At 44.8% G+C, this 22,945-nt stretch overlaps 1 protein-coding gene across 1 annotated transcript in view; it reads left to right on the top strand.

Moving 5' to 3' along the window:
* Nucleotides 1-18,992, top strand: part of MTHFD1 (methylenetetrahydrofolate dehydrogenase, cyclohydrolase and formyltetrahydrofolate synthetase 1) — a 55,644-nt gene extending 36,652 nt beyond the window's left edge. The window contains exons 16-28 of the mRNA XM_032875209.1: nt 321-423; nt 2,644-2,720; nt 3,349-3,489; nt 4,698-4,766; nt 5,060-5,171; nt 5,273-5,412; nt 7,922-7,963; nt 10,863-10,963; nt 12,002-12,179; nt 14,657-14,764; nt 15,300-15,452; nt 17,427-17,520; nt 18,741-18,992. Of these exons, the coding sequence (XP_032731100.1) occupies nt 321-423; nt 2,644-2,720; nt 3,349-3,489; nt 4,698-4,766; nt 5,060-5,171; nt 5,273-5,412; nt 7,922-7,963; nt 10,863-10,963; nt 12,002-12,179; nt 14,657-14,764; nt 15,300-15,452; nt 17,427-17,516 (1,314 nt within the window). The 3' untranslated portion in view covers nt 17,517-17,520; nt 18,741-18,992. The remainder of the gene's footprint in view (nt 1-320; nt 424-2,643; nt 2,721-3,348; nt 3,490-4,697; nt 4,767-5,059; nt 5,172-5,272; nt 5,413-7,921; nt 7,964-10,862; nt 10,964-12,001; nt 12,180-14,656; nt 14,765-15,299; nt 15,453-17,426; nt 17,521-18,740) is intronic.
* Nucleotides 18,993-22,945: the final 3,953 nt, after the last annotated feature.

The following is a 22,945-nucleotide window of genomic DNA, read 5'->3' as shown; positions in this document are numbered from 1 at the left end:
CTAACACAGTCTGTATTTCCTAGAAGGCACCCCATCTGGAGATAGAAAATGCATTTTTTAAAAAATTTACATGCTTGGGTGGTTCATTTAGTTAAGTATCTCAGTCTTGGTTTCGGCTCCAGTCGGGATCTCAGGGTTGTGAGATCGAGGCCTCCGTCGGGCTCTGTGCTCAGTGGGCTTGGGTTTCTCTTTCTCCTTCACCCTCTGCCCCTCTCCCCACCTCAAAAAAAAAAAAAAAAAAAAAAAAAACCTTTCAAAAAAATTATCATGCTTTTATTTGTTTTGTCTTATTTCATGTTGTAATTTTCCTGCCTCTTCAGAGACTAGGCATCAAAAAAACCGACCCTACCACGCTGACCGATGACGAGATAAACAGATTTGCAAGATTGGACATTGACCCAGAAACCATAACTTGGCAAAGAGGTACCCGTGCAGTATAGATGCCCTATTTGCTTCCATTGTTTGCACACCCCACGCTGCCCACGTGGGTTATTCAAGTGTGAGGTCCAGGAGCTCAGGTGTTGGTGTTTTCACAGTTAAGGCATGACCAAGATGGTGACCCATTTGTTTTTTTGGCCACCCGCATCAGTCTTTTTCCTTATTAGCTGTAATCAAACCTCCTTTCATTGGGTTCGTTGGACATTTTGCTGACTTTTCAGTGTTGATTGGAGTGAGGGTGGTTTCAAGGAAGTTCATGCCTACACCAGAAATAACATTTTGCAAGTTTCATTTTATGCAGAAAGTTTTGGTGTCATGAAGTAAAGAAATTATGTTTTATCACTTCTTGAATCATATTGCTCTTTTCTCTCAGAACTCTTATCTGGCATAAAGTGACTTGCTTTTTCTTGTCGCTCTGTAGCTTGCCTACTCATTTTTACATCATTTTATTAAACTCCTGTAACGAAGTAGGTAGCCTTCAAGGTTTAAACAGTTGGCAGTTCAGTGAGTGATTTGCGTGGCTTCACTGCTATGTGATGATTCCCTGCGTGCCGTCCACATGGCTTAGCATTTTCTTTGGTACCAACAGTGCATCTCTCTGCCCTGGGTCACTGCTGAGAAGGAATTTTTGTCCAGTCACTCAGAATGCACCTAATGGCAAATGTATTGACTGTTTCTATGATTTTCATTGGCTCAGTAACTATTGCTAGCTAATGGCATTTTTAAAATTTTTTTTAAGATTTTATTTATTTATTTATTTGACAGAGAGAGCGAGATAGTGAGCACAAACAGGAGGGGGAGGGAGAAGCAGACTCTGCTGAGCAGGGAGCCCGATGTGGGACTCCATCCCAGGATTCTGGGATCATGACCTGAGCCGAAGGCAGACGCTTAACCGACTGAGCCACCCAGGCATCCTGCTAATGGCATTTTAGAGATGACTCCCTTAATATCTAAAACCACCCTGATATTTTTTTCTTCCTTTGCTTCAGTAGCTTTAGACAAATGGTACATTTTCACTTTCCCTTTGCTTTATGTCTAAGTCATGCTTTCTAGAAAAGTAGAAGGAAACAAAGGAAAAAAGGGTTCACACCTACTGACTGGCTACTTTATCTTGAGAAATTAAGTACAAAGAATTTGACCTAGTTTTTGAAAATAAGAAGAGGCTCCAACAGCATATTACATCCTTCGCTTATCAAGTGGGATGTGTGTGTGTGTGTGAGTGCTTGTGCATGCGTGCATGCACACTACACAAGACACTGCGTGAGACACTGCTTTCAGAGTTTAAATTATTGCAGTCTGTGGAAAGCAATTTTCCATGTTTTTCAAGTACTTTAAAAATGCCTCTCCCATTTGACCCATTAAAGTGCGAACTGGTTTGTTGTTGTTCGTTTTGTGTTTTATGATTGTTTGGCATGTCATTACAAAAAATATGAAATTGGGAATGCACTAAAATGTTAATAGTGATTATTCCTGAAAGGTGAAATGAAGATTAGTTAGTGGGTTGATCTTTGGCGTGTTTTCTAAGAGTATGCAATTGGCTGGATACTCTGTCATCAGAATGGAAATTACTTCTTCTAAGTGTGCTGAAGGGAAGAGCAGATAATCTAGCATGCTTCAGAAAGCATTTGCTTTGTCCTGCATTTATGGCTCTTTTGTCTCTCAGGATGATGTAAGGTCAGTGAGTTATCCCACAAAACAATAACCTTGGCCTTTTAAAAAACTGGCCTGCTCTTTTTTCCTTTTCACGTACGATGGGCTTTAAAAATAGATACTAGATTTCTCCTGGATGGTTTGAATTCTCTAGACAGAATAAAACCAAGCCACTCCCCATTTCTTAAAAATACCCTTCTTTGGGGGCGTCTGTCTGGCTCAGGTCAGTAGAGCATGTGACTTTTGGTCATGGGTCATGGGTCATGAGTTTGAGCCCCATATTGGGGGTAGAGATGACTTAAAAATAAGATCTTCTTTAAAACAAAAAAAATAAATAAAAATAAATAAACATAACCTTCTTTAAAAATAACTCCTGTTCATTTATGGTATGTGAGCATCATTTCTTAACTTGCTCTCATATTCTAGCTTCGCCATCATCTCTGAAATCAAATGTTACCAGGCGGTCATTAAGTTGGAATTGTTTTAAAACTGGCTGGCCTTAACTTTATGGCCCTGTTACTAAAAACTGTTCTGTGTCTTCTCTTTCTGCTGCAGTATTGGATACCAACGATAGATTCTTGAGAAAGATCACCATCGGACAGGCTCCAACGGAGAAAGGGCACACACGGACGGTAGCTTATTTGTTCCTCTCTAAATGAATTATTCCTGTGAAGCAGATCCTTGCTGCTTCTGTCCTCCTCCGTCCTCTCCCGTACGACTGATACCGCCAGGTGCTGCTCTGCCTTTTCCCTTTTAAAATGGAAGTGAGTAGGTGTGTGGCATTGAGCGCTCCTGACAGCTTTTGCAATAAATCCCATGTGTCACCTGTGTGTTTTTCCCCCAGCACTTTTTCCTGGAGGTGGTGAGCCCCCGGGTGAATATCCTTGCACATAAATGGATTAAAACTGCCTCTCTTTTTTTTGTGGCCATTTACAACGTGTCTCTTCAGTGTAAGAGCTTCTGTGTGGTTTCCTTGTGTGTTAGGGAAACCATCACCACAGGATTATAAGCTTCCTTCAGCAGAGATTGTTGGCGCTACTGGAACATTTATTTTTAAAAATGGGCGACTCAAGGTCTGGGAATCACTGATGACAAATTTTTTACTGGAGAGTTATTTTCATTAAATTCTTTGGGTACTGTTGTGCTGTCCTGTCCTTTGAAGCTATTTATGTAATAAGCCTCGGATGCAAACAAGTGTTGCTTTTACAACTCTTTTGGTTTCATGTGGTATTCCCTGTTGTGTCTTTTCCCGGCCCACAGGCCCAGTTTGATATCTCTGTGGCCAGTGAAATCATGGCTGTGCTGGCTCTCACCAGTTCGCTAGAAGACATGAGAGAGAGACTGAGCAGAATGGTGGTGGCATCCAGCAAGAAAGGGGAGCCCATCAGTACTGAAGATCTGGTGGGTACCCGGGGGTCTCTGTGGGGACATAGAGGCTTGGTGATGCCTCTGCGTCTATTGCTTGAGTATCCCAGCAGTTACTGATGAATTCTCTGTGATTTTGCTGCTTACAAGGGAATTACGAAATTTCCAAAAAGTACCTCATAGCGAGTAATTAGGTGCTGCAGTAACAGACCACGAGTTTCAGATGGTTTGAGCAACAGATTCACCCTGTGAGTATCTCTGAAAGCGTGTGTATGACCTCAGTTTGCAGAGAACGTCATATGTCCCAGTGAGGTCCTTAGCCCCTGAGGCTGGAGTCACACCCTGGCCTCTCCCCGGGACAGGCCTCCCTGGCGTCTTTGCTTGAGGCTCGTTGCTCACCATCTCCATGCTAATAACCATGTTGGGAACAGCTCTTTGTCGGTTTTCGGATGGCCCTCCTGGCTAGTTCTCCACTTCAAGGTTATTTCTGAACTGTCCGTGTGGTAATACAAGGTTTAGAATGAGATCATCGTACAGGTTAATTTTCTGAAAGCCGCTTTGGCCTGTGATTAGCAGTCTGTCAGCTGAATTCAGAAAAGGGAGAAAATACTAATTTCCTGTTCTTACAGTCAATATGTGTAAGAAATGAAATCATTTTGAATTTTTACACCCAAACCAGAAACTTAGAAACTCACCGCAAGTGAATATAGGTGGGATCCATGGCTTTATCTTCCTACTTTGTCACCAGTTCATTCAACTCTGGTTGGATGGCTTTAAAGAGGGACCTGATACGTAAGAGTGTGTATTGAACTCCAGGGTACATCTTCAGTTTCAGCTTTGGAAGACACACCCTGAATTTGGTTTTCAATCACTTCTGCCCAGACATCAAAGTTACGAATAATTCAGTTCTCTAAGAGCTAGCATTTCTGTGCTATAAACTAGTTTAAAATGGATTCCCTCATCAATCAGCAACAGTGCTTGATTGGGATGCTTGTTTCCAGAGTTAAATGTTTTTCCACAAATTACATGTGAATGTCATTTTCATTCTTTGTATTCTTCCTGCTAAAAATAAGTGACAGCCTCATAGTATATCCAGAAAAAAATAAGTCAATGGATGGTCTAGTTAGGTGAAAGTACTAATTGGTGCAAATGGCTGAAGAGGGAAGATCTAAGAATGCTCAGTTTTGGTTCATACAGTTGGGGTTTTTTGCTGCTGGGAAACGTGTCTTGCCTCTGTTTTATAGGGGGTGAGTGGTGCATTGACAGTGCTCATGAAGGATGCAATCAAGCCCAATCTCATGCAGACATTAGAGGTGAGCAGAGCAACTCCTCCCTTCCCGAATCGGTCTTCTGTGTCACAGCAGTGTGGTTATAAAGCACACTTCTTTTGGGGGGTCAGAGAATTCTCTGCCTGCTCATGTCTTTGCTTGCGTTCTTTCTCACTGTTGTGTTTGGGATGTTCCTGAAATACAAAAGAGGTGGCTTTGTATTTTTATTCCGGGAAGACTTGGTCTTTTGGATTCAAACTAACTTTCATACCCTTGACCACGTGATCACATTTGGAAGCAGGATCGGCAGCGTGGCCCATGCCATCTCGTTTCCGCAGGGCACTCCAGTATTTGTTCATGCTGGACCGTTTGCCAACATTGCACATGGGAATTCCTCCATCATTGCAGACCGGATTGCCCTCAAGCTTGTTGGCCCTGAAGGGTTTGTGGGTGAGTATTTTTGCAAAATCTGTGAATAAACTGGGTGTTTTATTTTAACATCAAGGGAGTTGGGATGGCCTTTTTACAGTCGCTTTTCTCCTCACTTACAGTGACTGAAGCAGGATTTGGAGCAGACATTGGAATGGAAAAGTTCTTTAACATCAAGTGCCGGTATTCTGGTCTCCGCCCTCACGTGGTGGTGCTTGTGGCCACGGTCAGGGCTCTTAAGATGCACGGAGGTGGCCCCACGGTGAGGACTGAGAGTTCAAAGAATCTGATTCTCAGCGGTGTTCTGAAGGCTAAAAGGAAGTCGGGATGACTTGTCCCTCTTTCATTATTCAGCTGCTCTTGTCCTCGTGATTAATAGGGTGCCAGAGGCAAGAGATGTTTCCACAGCTCTTGTACCGGCCACCTTATCGATCATAGAAATTGGCTTCACAGCCAATCTTTCTGAGGGACTTTCCCATCTGATATCTAAACCAAGGACATGTGCTTGGCCAGATGCACAGAAAACTCCTTTATGTTCAGACTGTTCTTTTTAAGTAAGTCCCTTTTTCCCTCTAAATAGTGACACTGACAGCCAGCCAGCTGAACCGTAGAGCAGAGACAGAGGTCAGCCCCTTCTTGAAAGGCGCTTGCTGGGTGAGACTAGCCCAGCCTAGGAGGGAGGAGAAGGAGAAAGGTAGATATGCCCTGGACGGCCTTGGGGTAATGGAGAGAAACTAGGTCAGGACTAGTTTATCTTCAACTCTGACCTGAACTTGTGTTTTCCTGAATTCCTACTGGTTAGAAATTGCACTTTTTATCCTATTATTGTAATACCTTTTTTCAGCACCTGCACATGAAGACATAGTGATACTTTTCAGAAATTACTTGAAGAAGTATTAAATTCCTAGCCCTACTAAATTCCACAAGCCAGTCTTGCAACTTGAGAAATAAGACCTCCTTCACTTAAAATCAGTGTTTCTTAGGGAAACCCCTGATCACTACACTAACATAGAAGTTCTCAAGTGTTTTAGCCTCAGAACTTCTTTACACTCTCAAAATTATTGAGGACCTGCAAGAACTTTTGTCTCGGTGGATTGTATCTGTGATATTTACTGTATTAGGAATTGAAGCTGAGTTAAATAGTAAAAAAAATTATATATATTTATATATATATATTTTAAGAATTTTTAATTATTTGAGAGAGCAAGAGCACAAACTCGGAAAGAGCAGAGGGAGAGGAACAAGCAGGCTTCCTGCTGAGCATGGAGCCAGACACAAGGCTTGCTTCCAGGGTGCCAAGCCAAAGTCAGACATTCAACTAATTGAGCCATCCAGATGCCTCCCAAATTTTATTTCTTTATTTCATATATATATATATATATATATATATATATATATATATATATAAAATTTTTTTTTTAATGAAAAGTTCGATTTTCCCAAACACAATATAAGCATTGTACATTGTTCAGATATCTTCAGGATCTGGCCTAGTTGGAGACCACTGGACTCTCATCTTCTCCATGGGATTACATGTCACATGTATTTTTTTAAAAGTCCATTGTACACTCCCCTGAGAGAGTGGAAAGAATCACTTGATATCTTGGAATTATTGTGGAAATAGTCTTGACCTCATGGACCCATGAAAGGATTAGGTCCCCAGACGGCACTGTGAGAACCACTGCCATAAACAACCCAGCATACCTCTCCAGTCTCAGTTGTCCACAAGGCACCAAAAGCATTCCTAGCCCAGGCGTGCAGGATGGACTCCCCTTTTATCCCCAGGTATAACCTACATGTTTTCTCTGTGAATGCCTTAACACCATTGCACCTTCTTTCCTCCTAATCTCAGGGTCTGAAAAATAGTGCCAGACACTTAACATGGGCAGCACTGAGAGGAGAGCATCCCACAGAAAACTCTGTCCAGGAGCCAGCCCTACTGCTCTTGCTCCCTCAGGGAGCTGCATGTAAAACCCAGAACATGGCGGCTCAGGTCCCTGCCCACCCCCTTTCCCCCCACCCCCGTCGTGGCCCCTTTTGGAGTCAGAGCACCATTATCTCCAAGGAATGGGAGCAGACCGAGCTGAGATGCTGTGCACTGTGAAGTCCCTGGAATTGGCACCATCACCTTAACGCTCGTCCCTGTAGGTGCAGCTGGGCCAAGCCACCAGGCATCTCTGTAACAGTGAACTCACTGCTTCAGTATTCTGACTCTGTCCATATACCCTGATGGAAGGAGAAAGTCCTGTGTTGTGTCCCTCGTGTTTGCACTGCTCATGCTCCCCCGTTCAGCTCCACGAAGGCGTGGGCTGGCTCCACGGACCAGCTCAGGAACCCATTGCAGGGCTCGTCACAGACTCCACTGGTGGCCATTTCCAGGTGGCCTTTGCAGGGCTGACCAATGCCTTTTTCCCACAAGCCCCTTGACTTCCACCCCCGCTGCTGTGTGCTTCACTCGCTGCGGTTCTCGCCCCCGCCTAGAACACATCCCTTTCCCCACCACCTTAACAGATCTGTCCTCACCTCCTTTGTTCAGGCCACAGACGTCTCCCACTCTGCTCAAAGCAGTCATTTTTGATTGTGTGCAGTAGGGTTGGTCAGATAACCCTAAATCCTTTGGGTGGGAAACCACCTTATCCTGCTATAACCGCCCTCCCCCCGACTGCCCCAGGGTACAACTTCTGGCCTTCTACACCTGGCAGGGCATCATTTTAAGCTAAAATGGGATTGTACGTAGAAAATGCGTCTGACTTTGCTTCCTTTCCTTCCAGGTTACTGCCGGACTGCCTCTCCCCAAGGCTTACACAGAGGAGGTAACTTCGGTCATTTCTAATCCCTTGCCCTAAAGAGCACCCCACCCCAAATCAGCATTACTCAGCCCAATCTGTTCAGAAATGAGGGGGTGGGCATATGGCTGCCAGGGTAAGGGAGCCCAAAAGCCTGCAGCGTACTGAAGAACTGCTGTGGATGAAGTTGGAAGAAGCGTTTAGGAAACAGCCACCCCACAGAGGCTGCCCGTGAAGCCATTAGGGCTAGACCAGTGTGGTTGGTTCTCAGTCGGGACATTTGGCAGTGTCTAGAGACATGTGCGATCGTTTTGACTTCAGGTAGGGAGTGCTTCTGGTGCTGAGTAAAGGCCAGGGATGTTGCTCAACACCCTACAGCCCACAGGATGGCCCCCACAACGGATAAAATTTGGCCCCCACAACGGATAAAATTTGGCCCCAAATGTCAGGAGTCCTGAGGTTAAGAAACCCTGCCCTACACTAATGACCTTTCCTTCCACTGTCTTCCCTGCATGGGCTGCTTCATTACCAAACATCATCTGAGTGTGAAGCAAATTAGGAACTTTTTTCTTTTTTTAAGATTTTTACTTACTTTGTTGACAGAGCTCATAAGTAGACAGAGAGGCAGGCGGAGAGGGGTAAGCAGGCTTCCCGCTGAGCAGAGAACCTAATGTGGGTCTCGATCCCAGGACCCTGAGATCATGAGCTGAGCCGAAGACCGAGGCTTTAACCCACTGAGCCACCCAGGTGCCCTGGAACTTTTTTTTTAAATGTCTTTTCATCCGTAGATTCAAATCCATGTTAAAGGGCCAGTATGCGGGTCAGGATCCCAGTTATTTTGTTAGGTAAAGTTTCCCTAAGCTGATTAGGTTGATAGCAGTTAAGGAGGACAAAGAACTGGGAGCTTGAGTCTTTTCCTATTTGGATCATTTCCTCTCAAACATCGGTAGAGGCTGTTTGGGGTGGTTTTGTGAGAGACGGACCCTCACATGAGATGGAGAGGTCAGCTGCTGCCACCGTTCCATTTTTCTTTCTTTTGGGGGAGACTTAAATTGTCAGGCAGTACACTGCCACTGTTCAAGCCCTAAATGAGGTATTTCAGAAGCAGCTAGAAAAGAATTGTTGGTGCCTTGAGTCTGCCTGTCTTCTGAGATATGATTTGCCTTTTATGGTCATTTGTCTGATTCACGCGTAGGAGGGGAATTCACAGTTCTGGCCCTCCTGCCACCCCACAGCCTTTCCTGTGTCTAATTAGAGTGACTGCCCCTAACCAGCCCAGCTGGCGTCTTCATTTAAGAAATTCTCCTTTTTAAAAACTGTTCTCAATCAGTCTTACATATTAATTGGTTTTCATGTGACTAGAGGTAAAGAATTAGCAGGGCTCACAGAGAAAAAAGAACAAGAGAGTTCCTCAAAGAGAGCAAAAGAGATGAATAAGGCTTCAAGTCAAGCAACAAATGTTAACGTTTTCCGATGGAAAGAGTGAGACAAAGATATATGATACCAGGAAGACATTTATTTTAGCACTGAGGTTAAATCTAAATTCTACATTAATTAGTGGTCATTAAATCTATAAAATCTCCATTCTAGGAGCATATAGAGTTAAAAGTATACACTCTAATATATGAATGGGATAGTTTTTACATAATGTAAATAAAGTCAGTCTTTAAAAAAAAAAGAATCAGCAGGGCTCTTTAGAATATCAATTAAGTCCTAATTTTAGTTGTCATCTATTAAAGGGGAAAAAGCGTAAGTCGCGTTAATAATCTTAGTTGTTTTCTGCCTTTATCTTATCCCCTTTTCCTGCTGTTTTATTGAATCCACAGACCAAGGGGTGTTTTACTGCTGGGGTTTGCTCATAATCCAGTGTATTTATTTTTACAGAAGACTATTAAATTTTTATCTTAAAAGATTTAGTGTATTTTTAAGCTTATAATAGTAACATCCTTTTTGTATTTAAAAAAAAAAAAAGTTAAACAATTTAAAGATATAATACATGATTTGAGTCCCCTGAACAGTTTGGTACATATTTTTCAACATGTAAAATATTTCATGAATATATTCATGTTTTTTTATATTTGTCCAAAAATAGAATTAATTAAGCTGTCCATCGTTTTTGCAACTTCAGTACACTTTAGTATATCTTTGCTAGGTTCCGTGTTAAAACAGACTTTTTTCACTCTCGTAACGCCTACATGGTACGTATTTATTGACTGTGTATGTCATAATTCCCTGGCCCGTCCCCCATTGAAGGAGGTTTGTGTTTGCAGTTTTCCAAGGCTGCGAGCAACACTGCCATTAACATTTAACGTATTTAAAAGTATGTTTCCTTAATCACTTTCCTCTAAATGTCACAGTATTTGGTTCTTAAAGGTGGCATTTATCCTGTTTTCTTTGTCCCCACTGATGGCTCATGGTCAAGTTCCTTAGAGCCATTGAAAGCATCCCTGATCACTTTCTATTTTCCGAGAGCACTTTGGTGGGTGTGTAATGGACACCAGGCGCTGTGCTGGGCGCTGTCTTCTGACGGAAGGGTCTGTGCGCCCCCAAGTAGAGTCAGCTTATGCCATTGTACCATGAGTACATAAAATCTACAAACACAAGGTTGTCAGTATCATTTACTTAAGAGCAGCTAATTCCCAGCAGACGGCAAATGTGCTGGCAAGATGTGGTTTGGCGAGAGCAATTATACCAGCTCTCGTGCCTGCCGTTCAGCCAGGAAACAAGCCTCGCTCCACTCCAGCTTAGCAGGCTGGCACAGGGCAAGGGCGCCATGGCGCCCCCTCCCCACCCTGTGAGAAAGGGTGTGGGCAGACCTGTCGTGGGCTTGTTCCCACGGGAAGCAGCTTCTGGCTTCAGGAGACGCGTTCCCTTTTAAGAAGAACCTGCCACTGCCCTCATGGACGCTTCCCCGTTGTTCTTACAGAATCTGGAGCTGGTTGAGAAAGGCTTCAGTAACTTAAGGAAACAAATCGAAAACGCCAGAATGTTCGGAGTTCCAGTGGTAGTGGCGGTGAATGCATTCAAGTAAGTACAAAGAGTAGAAGTCAAGGGGGGGACTGTGAGAAAGAGCCAGAAACCATCCCCTGGCACTAACTGTACAGCCGCACGGGTAACTCTGTTCTGTTCTTCCGTTACTGGTATTGGTTATGAAGTCTCTGATCTGGGAGCTCCTGACAAGAGCCTGCGGGGGGAGGGGCTCCACAGATGCCACAGCCAACTCGTCACTTCTCCCACGGAGGGCCCAGGGTCAGCTGTGGCTCCTGCGGGTCCCCTTCTCCACAGAAGGACACACAGACGTGAAGTGTTCTCTTTTGCGCTCTAGAAGCCTGTGATGCTAACAGGAGGTCATAGCCCTGCAGCGTTCCCTTACTTCAGTACGTCTAGTGGGGCATTGTCTTGACAAAGAGTTGAACATGCTGAGCTAGAAGGGTTCATGCAAGAGAGACCTTGTGGAGGTGGTTTAGGTATTGGAGTGCTGGTTTTAGTCTTGCTCTGATGGCCAAATCACAGCAGAACGGGAGAGAACAATTTTAGCAAGCTAGTGTTTATTTTATTTTTATTTTTTCAAAGATCTTATTTATTTGACAGAGATCACAAGTAGGCAGAGGGGGAGGGGGAAGCAGGCTCCCCGCTGAGCAGAGAGCCCGATGCGGGGCTCGATCCCAGGACCCTGAGACCATGACCTGAGCTGAAGGCAGAGGCTCAACCCACTGAGCCACCCAGGCGCCCCATAGCTAGTGTTTATTGATTGCTGTGGTGGGCCTGGAGTGTTCGAGTGTTCCACCTATTTCTGTCATCTAAGCCTCATGACGTCCCAGGGAAGTAAGTACCGTGGTTATTCCCATTTTACCATGTGGAGTCCAAAGCACATGAGGATTAAATAACTAGCCAGGGGTCACCATGTCGTCACTGGTGGAGCCAGGAGTTGAACCCAGTCAGTATTACTTGATTCGTTTCCATTCATCACTGAGTAACTCGCTAGAGTTTTCATGGCAAACACAAGACCAAGCTTGTCCTCTCCCACCGTCCTCAGTGCCTTAACATGAATCTCTGCCTTTCCAGGACCGATTCAGAGGCCGAGCTGGACCTTGTCAGCCGCCTTGCCAAAGAACATGGGGCTTTTGATGCTGTGAAATGCACGCACTGGGCAGAAGGGGGCAAGGGTGCCTTAGCCCTAGCTCAAGCCGTCCAGAGAGCATCTCAGGCGCCCAGCAGCTTTCAGCTCCTTTATGACCTCAAGGTGAGTTACATTCTGTATGGAAGAAACAAAAAAGCACTATGAGGTTTCTGTGTGGTTGCCTCTCTTTGGAGCCTGTGTTTAGCACCTTCAGCCCCGTGGGTTTGATCCCCACGTCGGTGAGTTATACCAGCACAGCCCGGGCTGCTTACTTACAGAGTGGGTCCCTGCAAGAACTGGCTGGGAGGTTGGCTCCCGGCTTGACTTTTGAAAAGACTCACAGTACCTTCCCTTTGCTGGCAGAAGAAAGGGTTAAATGGAGGACCAGGAACGTAATTCACTACAGCCTTGAACCCAGGTCACCAGCCATGTTGTGGCAAATTGGCAAGGGGCCACAGAAAGCTCAGAAAAGTTTGCTGACCACTTCCCAGTAACGGGAAAGCCCTGTGCTCCTCAGCTCACTTCCTGGTTCAGGGCTGCCTCAAGTTCAGAGAAGCTCTTGGGTGTAAAGCCAGAGCACCCCGGCAGGGCTCAGCATTCTTTGCATCACTGAGTAACTCTAAGCAGCACTGCTTCTTCTGTGGTCTCATAAAGTTAGTTCAGAGAGAGGTGGTTCTTACTGTAGAGTTGTATTTTGTTTTCAGTTCTCTGCCCCTGTATTTCAGGACGTGGTTGGACATTAAGTAAGTATGCCCACAACAACTGGAATCTTCATTAGGAACGTAGGATGGAGGTGGTATATAATTCTGCTTATATTTTCTCGACTGGTTCTTGGCATGGTTTCTAAAAGATAAGCATAGACTTTAAAAATCAGCCATTAAAAGGGAGGAAACCCCAGTATTCTTGAATTAACATTGCAGATAAAATACCCTGACATTTGGTCAACGTTGTCCTATTGACCTTGACATTTTCTTACTGAGCTTTAGTTTTATAGGCTGGTTTGAATATCTGTTCAACCAATCATATTTTTAGGAAATGCCCTAAACACACATCTGCACACAAATGCAATGAAAGCATTGTTCGGGGCTCTCTCTAAGCCCTGTCCCCGGTGCCTGAGTTAGGAGCCCCAGTCCTGGAAGGCCAGCAGCAGGCCCCGGGGAGGTGGCATGATGAGGACTTGAATCTCTCATTTTTACTCGGAATTTTTCTCTGTTGCGACAGACAGGAGGCTGCCACTTTTTGTCTTCTTTCGCATCTCTTGGTCTTCAGTCACCCCTCAACAAAAGTACTGCTGCTTCAGAAGTTCTGAGTGTGCCTTGGCATTTATGAAGCTCCAGGAATAAGATGCGCGTGAAAGCAGTCTCTGTCGCGTCTTGATAAAACCATGGCTGAATAGACACTTTATTTTTGTCCATTATCCAAAGCCTCTTCATAAATTATCACTGTTCAGCTCAGAAGGGATTTTTATCTTTATAGATTATTGCTCCTTACAGAAAACAACCCTTGCCCCGGATGTCCTCCTGGCCTTAGTTGCTGGGGAGCATGGAGGCAGACATGTTGCCAGATTTCGGTACTTTGCTCATCCGAGCGGCGTTCCTTCCCATTTCCCTCAGGCAGTGTCTCCCTATGCTGGAGGCCGCGCTTCCCAGTGCCCCGGCGGAGCAGCGCCATAGGGTGGAGGCGCTCACAGGGTGGGATCCCCCCACCCCCGACCTCCATCCAGGGTGCTTTCTGCTTCATAGCCTTCCTCAGCACTCCTGGTGCGTGAGCATCATGGAAATCACTGGAGTGTTGTTTTTTTTAATAGGTAGATGATTTGTTTTTTAGGACTATTTCTAAGCAACAGCCATATGCAATCAAAATGTTGTGTTAAAAATAGGCTCTGCCTCTCATGTACAAAGTGGGGGTTATTGGATTGATATTGGAGGTCTTCCTTCATCAGTAGTACCCCAGGTCTGGTTTGACGTGAATCTCCTCTCCAGCCACAGAACATTTGTTTTTATTTATGAAGAAATAATCATTCGTGGGTAATCGGTAGTACTGTCAGTGGTGTACCTAAGGACATCCTGAATATGTACGCATGTGTGTGTCTGTACACACACACACATACACACACACAACACACAGTAACTATACCTCTGTGGGACATTTTCCACTCATAATATCTGAAGCTCGGTATTAAAAGAAAATGTTGCTAACCCAAATATACCTCGGGCTATTTGCATATTTTTATGTGTGTGTAGGGGCGCCTGGGGGGCTCAGCTGGTTAAGCGTCTGCCTTGGGCTCAGGTATGATCCCAGGGTCCTGGGATCGAGCCCCCACATTGGGCTTCCAGCTCAGCGGGGAACCTGCTTCTCCCTCTGCCTGCCACTTCTTGTGTGTGTGCTTTCTCTCTCTCTCCAACAAATAAAATCTTTAAATATGTGTGTGCGTGTGCATGCGTGTGTGTTTGTGTGTATGTGTGTGTGTGTGTCTGTGTGTGTGTAAGAACATCTTCTCAGCCTTTTGGGAACTCCGACCTGGAATGTGGCTGTGTCCCAGTTCACCGTCATTGTGTGCACCCAGTCATGGCATCTCCCTTCTCTTCCCTGACTGTTAGCTCCCAGTCGAGGATAAAATCAGGATCATTGCACAGAAGATCTATGGGGCTGACGACATTGAATTGCTTCCCGAAGCTCAACACAAAGCTGAAGTCTACACAAAACAGGTAGATATTTGGTGGTTCATTCACTTCTTTACAGTGGCCTGGAGTCAGAGCCCCCAAGTTCTCCCAGCCCTGCAGGGTGCCACTGCCTCACTTCTCTCAGTGGTAGCCCTTTCCCCTCTGAACACTGAGTTTGGATGAGGTGGTCCAGGCCTTTATCTACTCAGAGGTGGTATAGATGAATGTGCGGAAAAGCCATGAAGAAGTAGGAAGTGTCTTCCTCAAATATTAAGAACGTGCCTTCAGTTGTTTTCTCATGTCTGCTCCAAACTATCATTTTTAATGGTTATGTAGGTGAAAATACAATACTCACTTTTAGAATATGGTTGTGGCACTTGCCTCTCTCACCCAACAGAGGTTTTGATTTTTTTTTTTTTTTTTTGGATCTATGATAACTAAGCCCGGGGCAGTAAGGTCCAGATGGGTATAAAGGGCATTGGGTATTTTAAATAAATGGAAGAATCTGTATCATCACCATCCCCAGGTATGCTTTGTTGCACTGTCAGCCTTTCATTGGTCTTGCTTTTTCCCTTCTCAGGGCTTTGGGGACCTGCCCATCTGCATGGCCAAAACACACTTGTCCTTGTCTCATAACCCAGAGCAGAAGGGTGTACCCACGGGCTTTGTCTTGCCCATCCGTGACATCCGCGCCAGCGTCGGGGCCGGTTTTCTGTACCCCTTGGTGGGGACGGTAAGTGAATGCTACATGCAGAGGGGGTGGTTCGTCTGGGTTTCTCGTCTGACATTGGTCACGGAAAGCTGAGCAGAGTCCTCACTGAGCAGCAAGCTGGAGTCAGGCCCCGTAGATTAACTCCCTTGCTGTGGACCATCCAGGCATCAGTTCAAGGATAAAGCCATAACAGCTTATCATGAATAACAGTTCTGTTTCCCAGGGGCGGTGTGACATTGACTGAATCCAGGACAGGCCTCATCGATCGTCTGTGGCAGTGCTAATGTATAATCACAGCTGACCTTCACTGGGCACCTTTCACAGATGAACTCAGTCCTGCCAAGCATCCTTTGAAGTACTGACAGAGGGTCCACCCCTCCCAGGTCTTCTTGACAAGCCTGGAGCTTAGGCCTGAAACTCATTGGGAATTTATTGTTTCTGAGGAAAGAATTTCCCCCTTAAAATGCAAATGAACTCCGTAGATGTGACAAGCAAGGTTGCTTATTTCCACTTCAAGATGAATTCGGTACCTAATGCTGCTTTATCTTACGAATTGTATACACAGGGAAAGAGAGTCCTGGTCAGGAGTCCTGTTGGCAGGGGGGGACAGGGTGCGGAAGGGCGCAGCTGACCATCCCAGGTTAACACTGCCCCGTGCCTGGCTTCCCGAACGCTTTGATCTGCCCATGTCCTACACCTGCAGCTTATACTTAACCTGCAGTACAGAACTCACCGAGCAAACAGCCAGCTGACAATGTAAAAGAAGCTGATAAATCTCCTCTTGGAGCTGTGTCACTCAGGATAGCAAGAAAGTGGTAGGAGGTGGCATTACAGAGCCAAATGTGTGTAATGTGAAAGCCACATCCAGTTCTCACTGCTCATTCTGGGCTTGGGCAAGTTATTACAGAATTGTGCCCTGCTTCCCTCAGCTCTCAGCGTGGGGCAGGATCATCCCATAACAGCAGTGGTCAGACAAGTGCCAGTGTTCACCGGCGGGAAAAATCCTCTTTGGGAAAGAGCAAAAATACTGAAAATCCAGTCAGTTTTGGGAGCCATCTTTAGAGTTTTCTACTGCCATTCACATGTGTGTCTATGTCAGTGGGCACATGCCCAGTATCTTTAAAGTCCTCTTCAGGCTTCTCTGCCAGGTCTAAGGAACAATCCCTTCCTTCCCCCTTCTTGTTCCCACACCCAACAGTTGCTTACAGAGTTCAGAGTTCACAAATAGAGACAAATATCAGATCCCTGTAGAATGTTCTGGTAAGTTACAGTTCAGTTGTAGAAGTTGAGCTTCAGTTCTTCTTGTGTCTGGATCTGATTGGGGACTTGTATGTATTCGTTATACAAGACACTGTTACAGGTGAAAGTGGACTAAGGTTTTACTTACAAGCCTTATGGATCTGCAGCTAAGTAGATACTTGTCAAAGCCTATTCTTGAGAAAAGAAGTACAAATGTAATCTGTAGGCCTTAACACCCTCAGTTTTAGAAGGCCACTCTGGACCAGTAAGCATAGTGATTATAAAGCTATCTAGACCTTGTACGAAAATGTCTCGCCCTAGTTAAAGGACACCAGCCCCGAAGTGTTGCTAAAACAAAATAATAGAGGCATCGACATGAAACTCGTCAAAACAGTATTAAAAAAGCAGAGAAGCCCCATACCTCCTTTTGGTCTCATGAGAGGGGAGGAGGTGCCTCCTCAGCGCCCCCAGCCCCTACCCTAGACACTATGAAGGTGTCTCCTGCTATTTCTTGTTACCACTGTCAGCGCGGAAGATGACAGGCAAGCCTGGCATTCGGCATGCTGGAGGACACGCGAGTTTCTCTTGGGGGGTCATAACAGGATCCGTGATATGTTTTTCAGCATGTAACAAGAAGACTACCACCTTATTGACAACTATAAAATAATATTCTATCTTTGTGCCTCGGGCTTTTTATCTGAAGAGAAGTTGAAAATGAAGGTCACTTTATTTCTCATGCTATTTCACATCTCCTAGATGAGCACAATGCCTGGACTCCCCACGCGGCCCTGTTTCTATGATATTGATTTGGACCCCAAAACTGAACAGGTGAACGGGTTGTTCTAGACAGGTGAGTTGTTACTGGTAAGAGTTTTGCTTTTTGGCTTTGAGGTATATTTATGAATTATCGGACTCCAGCAAAAGCTCTGAATGCAAATTTGAATGCTTTTGAAACTTTTCCTTCCAAACATCACTGAGGGGAGAGTTGGCAGTGACCAGTGGAGGAAATACTGCACAGTTTTGGAAGAGCGTGGCTTGTTCGGGAACAGTGGAGGGGAGAAAGCCGCTAGTAAACTCTGGAGGGACTGCCACGGAGGCTGGGCTGAAGGTCTGTGTACTTTGAGTAGATAGCAGGCAGGAGTAGAGTAAATGTCCCAGAAAGTAGAAAAGAGGAGGAAATAGGACCAGCCCAGGAATACTTGGAGTCTTAAGTAAAAGGTCCCTAAGTATTCATCACAATGAATGAGCCTTCCCTAGACACATCCTGTTGAAATTTCAAAAACATTAAAGATACAATTCTAAAAAGCCTTTTCTAGAAAAGAAAAAGTATCTCATCTATAAGAAAATGGGAATTAGAGTGAACAGCTGTCTTCTTACCAGAGTTAGGGGCTTTTCAACAGTGGAGGAATCGTCTCTGAGCTGACTTGGCACCTGCACTCACACCCCACTGTATCTGTCCAGAGGCTTTCAGACACGTGCAGGTTTGCTGCCCCACCTCCGTTCCTAGGAAGGTATTTAGCAGTAAACTCTGGCAAAATGGGGAATAAACCAAGAAAAAGGAAGCCATGGTTTTCAGGAAACTGAATCCTGATCTGGGCAATCACAAAGGAGAATCCTGACAGCTGCAAGGGACCTAGAGGACAAGTCTAGGAGGGAGGAATTGAGAAGTGCTAGAAAAGACAAGGGTATCAAAGGTAATGCAAAACTGAAGCTCTCACATTGTTTAAAAAAGTAAAAGGTCCAGGTGGAAGCAAACAAGTCCTCTTCTAAGCAACCGTAAGGATGGGCTGCTGAGAGAAGTAACTGCTTACAGAGATGAGATGGTGTGCTTGCTGCCCTGTCTTTCCTCCGGGAGGGCTTCTGTGACACAGGGAGTGTCCGTCTCGCTCAGGCCTGGCCTGGCCAGAATGCGAGAGCCATGTGTTGCTCTCAGGCCTCGGGCCAGCCCTACAGAGGTGGCTGTGGGAAGGCTGGAAACAACAGCTTTGGCGGTGCCAGACAGGAGTGCCACGGCATGGAAGGGCAGAGGAACTAGAGGAACGTTTACTTCTTGTCTCTTTTTCCTTCTAGATTGCCCCTCTCTAAGAAGCTGCCGCGAACATTTGGCTCGTGTCCACTGAAGCTGACTGTTGGTTAGGAAGTGTGGGGAAGTCGAGAGAAGGCAGCCCCTGGTCGGAAGATCCTCGGAAATCAAGAGCAGGCATTTCCCCAGTAGCCTTATCTTCAGTCTTAATTCCCACCATCATGTATCAACTAACATAAATCATGCACAAGTCTACTTGATTGAAGTTCCACAGAATAAAAGGAAATGATTTTGCGATCTGGATGTTTAAATATAAATTCTAGCAATCACAGACCGTGCTGCAGTATCTGCCGTCCTGGGGGACCCATTTGCTGGCAGAGCCCAGGACCAAAGATGCAAGTTGCAAAACGTACTTTATGACACTGTTGTGTTTGTTTTTTTATTTTTGTAAAGGCCTTTATTTATTTGTCAGAGAGAGAGAGAGCATGAGAGAACACAAGCAGGAGGAGGGGCAGATGGAGAGGGAGAAGCAGGCTCCCCACTGAATGGGGAGCCCCATATAGGACTCAATCCCAGGACCCTGGGATCATGACCTGAGCGGAAGGCAGACGCTTAACGACTGAGCCACCCAGGTGTCCCAACACTGTTGTGTTTAAAGGGGTGAATGGTGCATGCTTGCAGATTGCTGGGAGGACACATCATGAGGAGACTGCCTGATAGGCTTGAGGGGGAAGCAGGGTATAGAGAATGCACCTTTTTATCATACAGCTTTCTCTATTCCTTTTTTAACCTGAAAGTATTGCTCATACAGGTTTTTGTCCTGAACTTCCTTGGAATTCCCATTTCTGTCACAGCTTTAGCACCATTTATTTTTAAGTTCTCAGGAAGGACGGTCATAAAGCTCTGTAGTGAACCCTACCTGCTCTGTTGATTGAGCAAATACTGATTGAGCTGTGCCTGGGCTCCACCCCTCCCTCTGGAATGTGTTTTCCCTTCTCTTCCTCCTCTTCAGCGTCTATCTTGGTTCTTCCTCTCCTACTCTTTCCTCCTTCCCCCTTGTCTTCCTGTGTTGGATCTTTCCAGAAGATGTTGTGTCCCCACTGAGGCCAGTGTAAATGCTGCTGGCATTGGCAGAGCAGTGTCTTTCCTGGTGTCCTTGGTTTTACTATCTTTAATTCCCCAGGTTCATATCAGTGTTGTAATACAGTCAGTTTTGCCGTCCAAAGAAGCGATGGCAGTGCTTTGGGGACAAATGACAAAGGAGTCGTGTGCAGAGCCCCAGCTTCACCACACTTTGCACAGTGCCAGGCACATGGTACATGGAGGTGTCATCAGTTCTGTTCCAAAGCATCACGCGGGCCCAGTCTGCACTGTTTTTGATGGTTTTTTTTTTTTTAAATATCCTATAAGACCTCATCTAGAATGGGACTTGCTGGGAATTCATTTTGTAAGGAAGGGAAGAAAGCAGTCTATTTTCAGACACAGTGACTTAAAGATCATCTTAAAGGATTGAGGCTTCTTCATATCCCCAAAAGCCATGTGGGTTTACAGCCTTAAGACCAGTAAGAATAGTGAACACAATTGGTTCGAGAGGATGAGTGGAGTTTTATAAGCCAAAGATGATAAAGCCCTAATAAGGAATGCAAATTGTTTTTACCAGATATTGCTTGGAATGAATGTACTATCACTAATGTAAGAATTTCCCTAAGTAACAGTAAAGTATGTCTTTAGTAAAAATTCAAATGGTACAAGTTGCTTTTTCCACCTGCCAGTATATCTGGGAGATCTTACTACATCAGTTGTTTGAGATTCACCTTGTTTGTTAGGGCTGTGTAGTATCTAAACAGTCCTCTGTTGATGGACACTTATCACTGTTCCATGGGTTTTGCTATTACAAGTGAGAGTGAGGCATATTCTCTTACATATCCGTGTGATTTGTGTAGAACCATCTGTTGGATAAATTGTTAGCAGTGGAATTGCTCAAAAGTGACCTTTAGCTTCAGAATGAGAGCTGCCCTTTGGTTAGAAGTAGAGATAAATTACAGAAAGACAAAGTTGCAAACTAGGTTTGTATCTCCATTTTACAGAAAGGCAAACTTCAAAATTGCACTGCTGTTGCGTACCAGATGAACTTGGTAAAGACCTCTGATTTTAAAGCCTGTGCTCTTTACCATCATTCAGCCTATGAGAGCTGCCCTGGCCAGGCGGCACAGAAATGAACTTCCCGTTCGTGACAGGTGGAGAGCTATGCCCATTTCACTTCCCTCCAGAAGGAAGGGATAATAGAAGGTAGCAGAAGCAGAGGGAAGGCCTGAGGAGGAATGCTGCTGAGCAATTAGTGATAGCATGGGTTTTGTGGCACTGATTCTTCTGTGTGTGATAAAGCCTTTGCCTTCTTTCTACTCAGGTCATGATCTCAGGGTCCTGGGATCAAGCTCTGCCACTGGGCTCTCTGCTCAGCAGGGAGCTTGCTTCCCCCTCTCTCTCTCTGCCTGCCTCTCTGCCTACTTGTGATCTCTGTCAAATAAATAAATAACTCTTTAAAAAAATTTTTTTTAAAAAGTGGTAAAGAGGGGCACCTGACTGCCTCGGTTGGTGGAGCATGTGACTCTTGGTCTCAGGACCAGGAGTTCGAGCCCCACGTTGAGGGTAGAGATGACATAAAAAAAATAAAAGTGAGGAAGAGATGGCATGTAGGATTCAAAAAATAACTGCAGGCTAATTGAAGACGTGAATTCAAGACCTACAAAAAGCATTAGTGCTTGGGGTACATATTAGAGTGTGTTGCCTGACAAGGTCCAGTACCTTTGCCTTGGGCCTAGGAGCCCTTCCAGTTGACTGTTCCTAAGCCTGCTCTGGGCCGCTGATGCTTTCCCACCCCATATTTTGCGATGTTACGGATGAACAGATTGGACCCTCTCTTCTGTGCTTCGGAGGCTGTTGCCATGCACTGAAGATGTACGTATACTCTTAATTCAGAAGAGGCAGCATTTGTGCGCTGTCAAGCAAAACGGATTACAACAGAACTACTGTTTGTGTTCACTGGTACAACCTTGATGGTGCCTAGAAACAGATCAAAATACCAGAGAATGAGCCACAGGTTCATCTAATGGTATACCAGGGAAGGGGATAGAGGTCTTATTCCCAGAAGGTTTCTAAGGTGTAAGAATTATTCCTAAGGAGTTATAAATCATTTTTGGTAGCTACAGGCCCCGGCCATGGGTAGATGGGGACCAGGGTGGGAGAAAGGCTATGATCAGTTGAGATCAGATAAATAGGAGTTCGGATAAACATGCAAGCTATTCTATCAGCGTTGTGTGTCTGGTGATATTAACAAGATATGCTGTAGGTAGAATAATTTCTCATCAGATTGGAGAAATATATTTATAGCCTGCTTCTCATTATATAATCAGAAGCTACTAATGGAGTAGCAGACAGTGATATGGGTAATAGCTTACTGTCACTTAAGTGAGTTCAGGGATGACAGATTTCTTTCATGCACGAAACACTGGATATATTTCTTAAAACTCAGATATGGCATCAGATTCTAGTCATATCCTAAAGAAAAATCAGTGCAGTATTTCATTTATAGTACTCTATTCTGTGTGTGTGTGTGTGTGTGTGTGTGTGTGTAGGTTGGGGATGAGTTATTTGAAAAATAACTGAAAAGAATTCCCTTCAAATACAAAATCAACCTTTTACCTCTTACCGCCCTTCAGTTCCCTTTCATTAGTACCCCCCCATCGCTTTTTTTAAAGAATACTGGAATAAGATCTACAAGTCATTTAAGGGGCCTTTATTGTTTTGACCTATCCCTTGTCTCAATTCCAATTCCTTCCTAATAAGACACCTGTTTTACCCTGTTCTCATTTGGATAAGCTCATCTAATTTTTGCTTGAAATTGTTGAAAACACCTAGATCTGATAGATTTGGGAAAGCTTGGATCTCAGTAAGTAATAGCATCTCAGTTATGAGTGGCATGGATTTCTTTTGGCTTGTTTGAAGTCCCAAAGTGTCAGTAAGCAAGGTTAGCCATCCATCTGGGGATATAAATGACATTTTCACAGACTGGTATTTGCTGACTGCACAAAGATAGACTGAATTCTAATTACAACTAAGGAAGATGGTTGGGGGTTTTCCTGTTTTACAGCTCTTGTCTCTCATTTTACCTGTAAATTTAAGACCCTGACAACTTAGATTCAGTATTGCTATTGTGTCCTAAAGTTTCTTAAGTCTAAGCAACAGCTTCAGA

Source organism: Lontra canadensis, unplaced genomic scaffold (genome assembly GCF_010015895.1).
Source record: "Lontra canadensis isolate GAN:19392208 unplaced genomic scaffold, GSC_riverotter_1.0 scaffold55, whole genome shotgun sequence".
NCBI lineage: Eukaryota > Metazoa > Chordata > Mammalia > Carnivora > Mustelidae > Lontra > Lontra canadensis.
The sequence above is the reverse complement of the archived record's forward strand: the minus strand, read 5'-3'. Positions and strand labels throughout refer to the sequence as shown.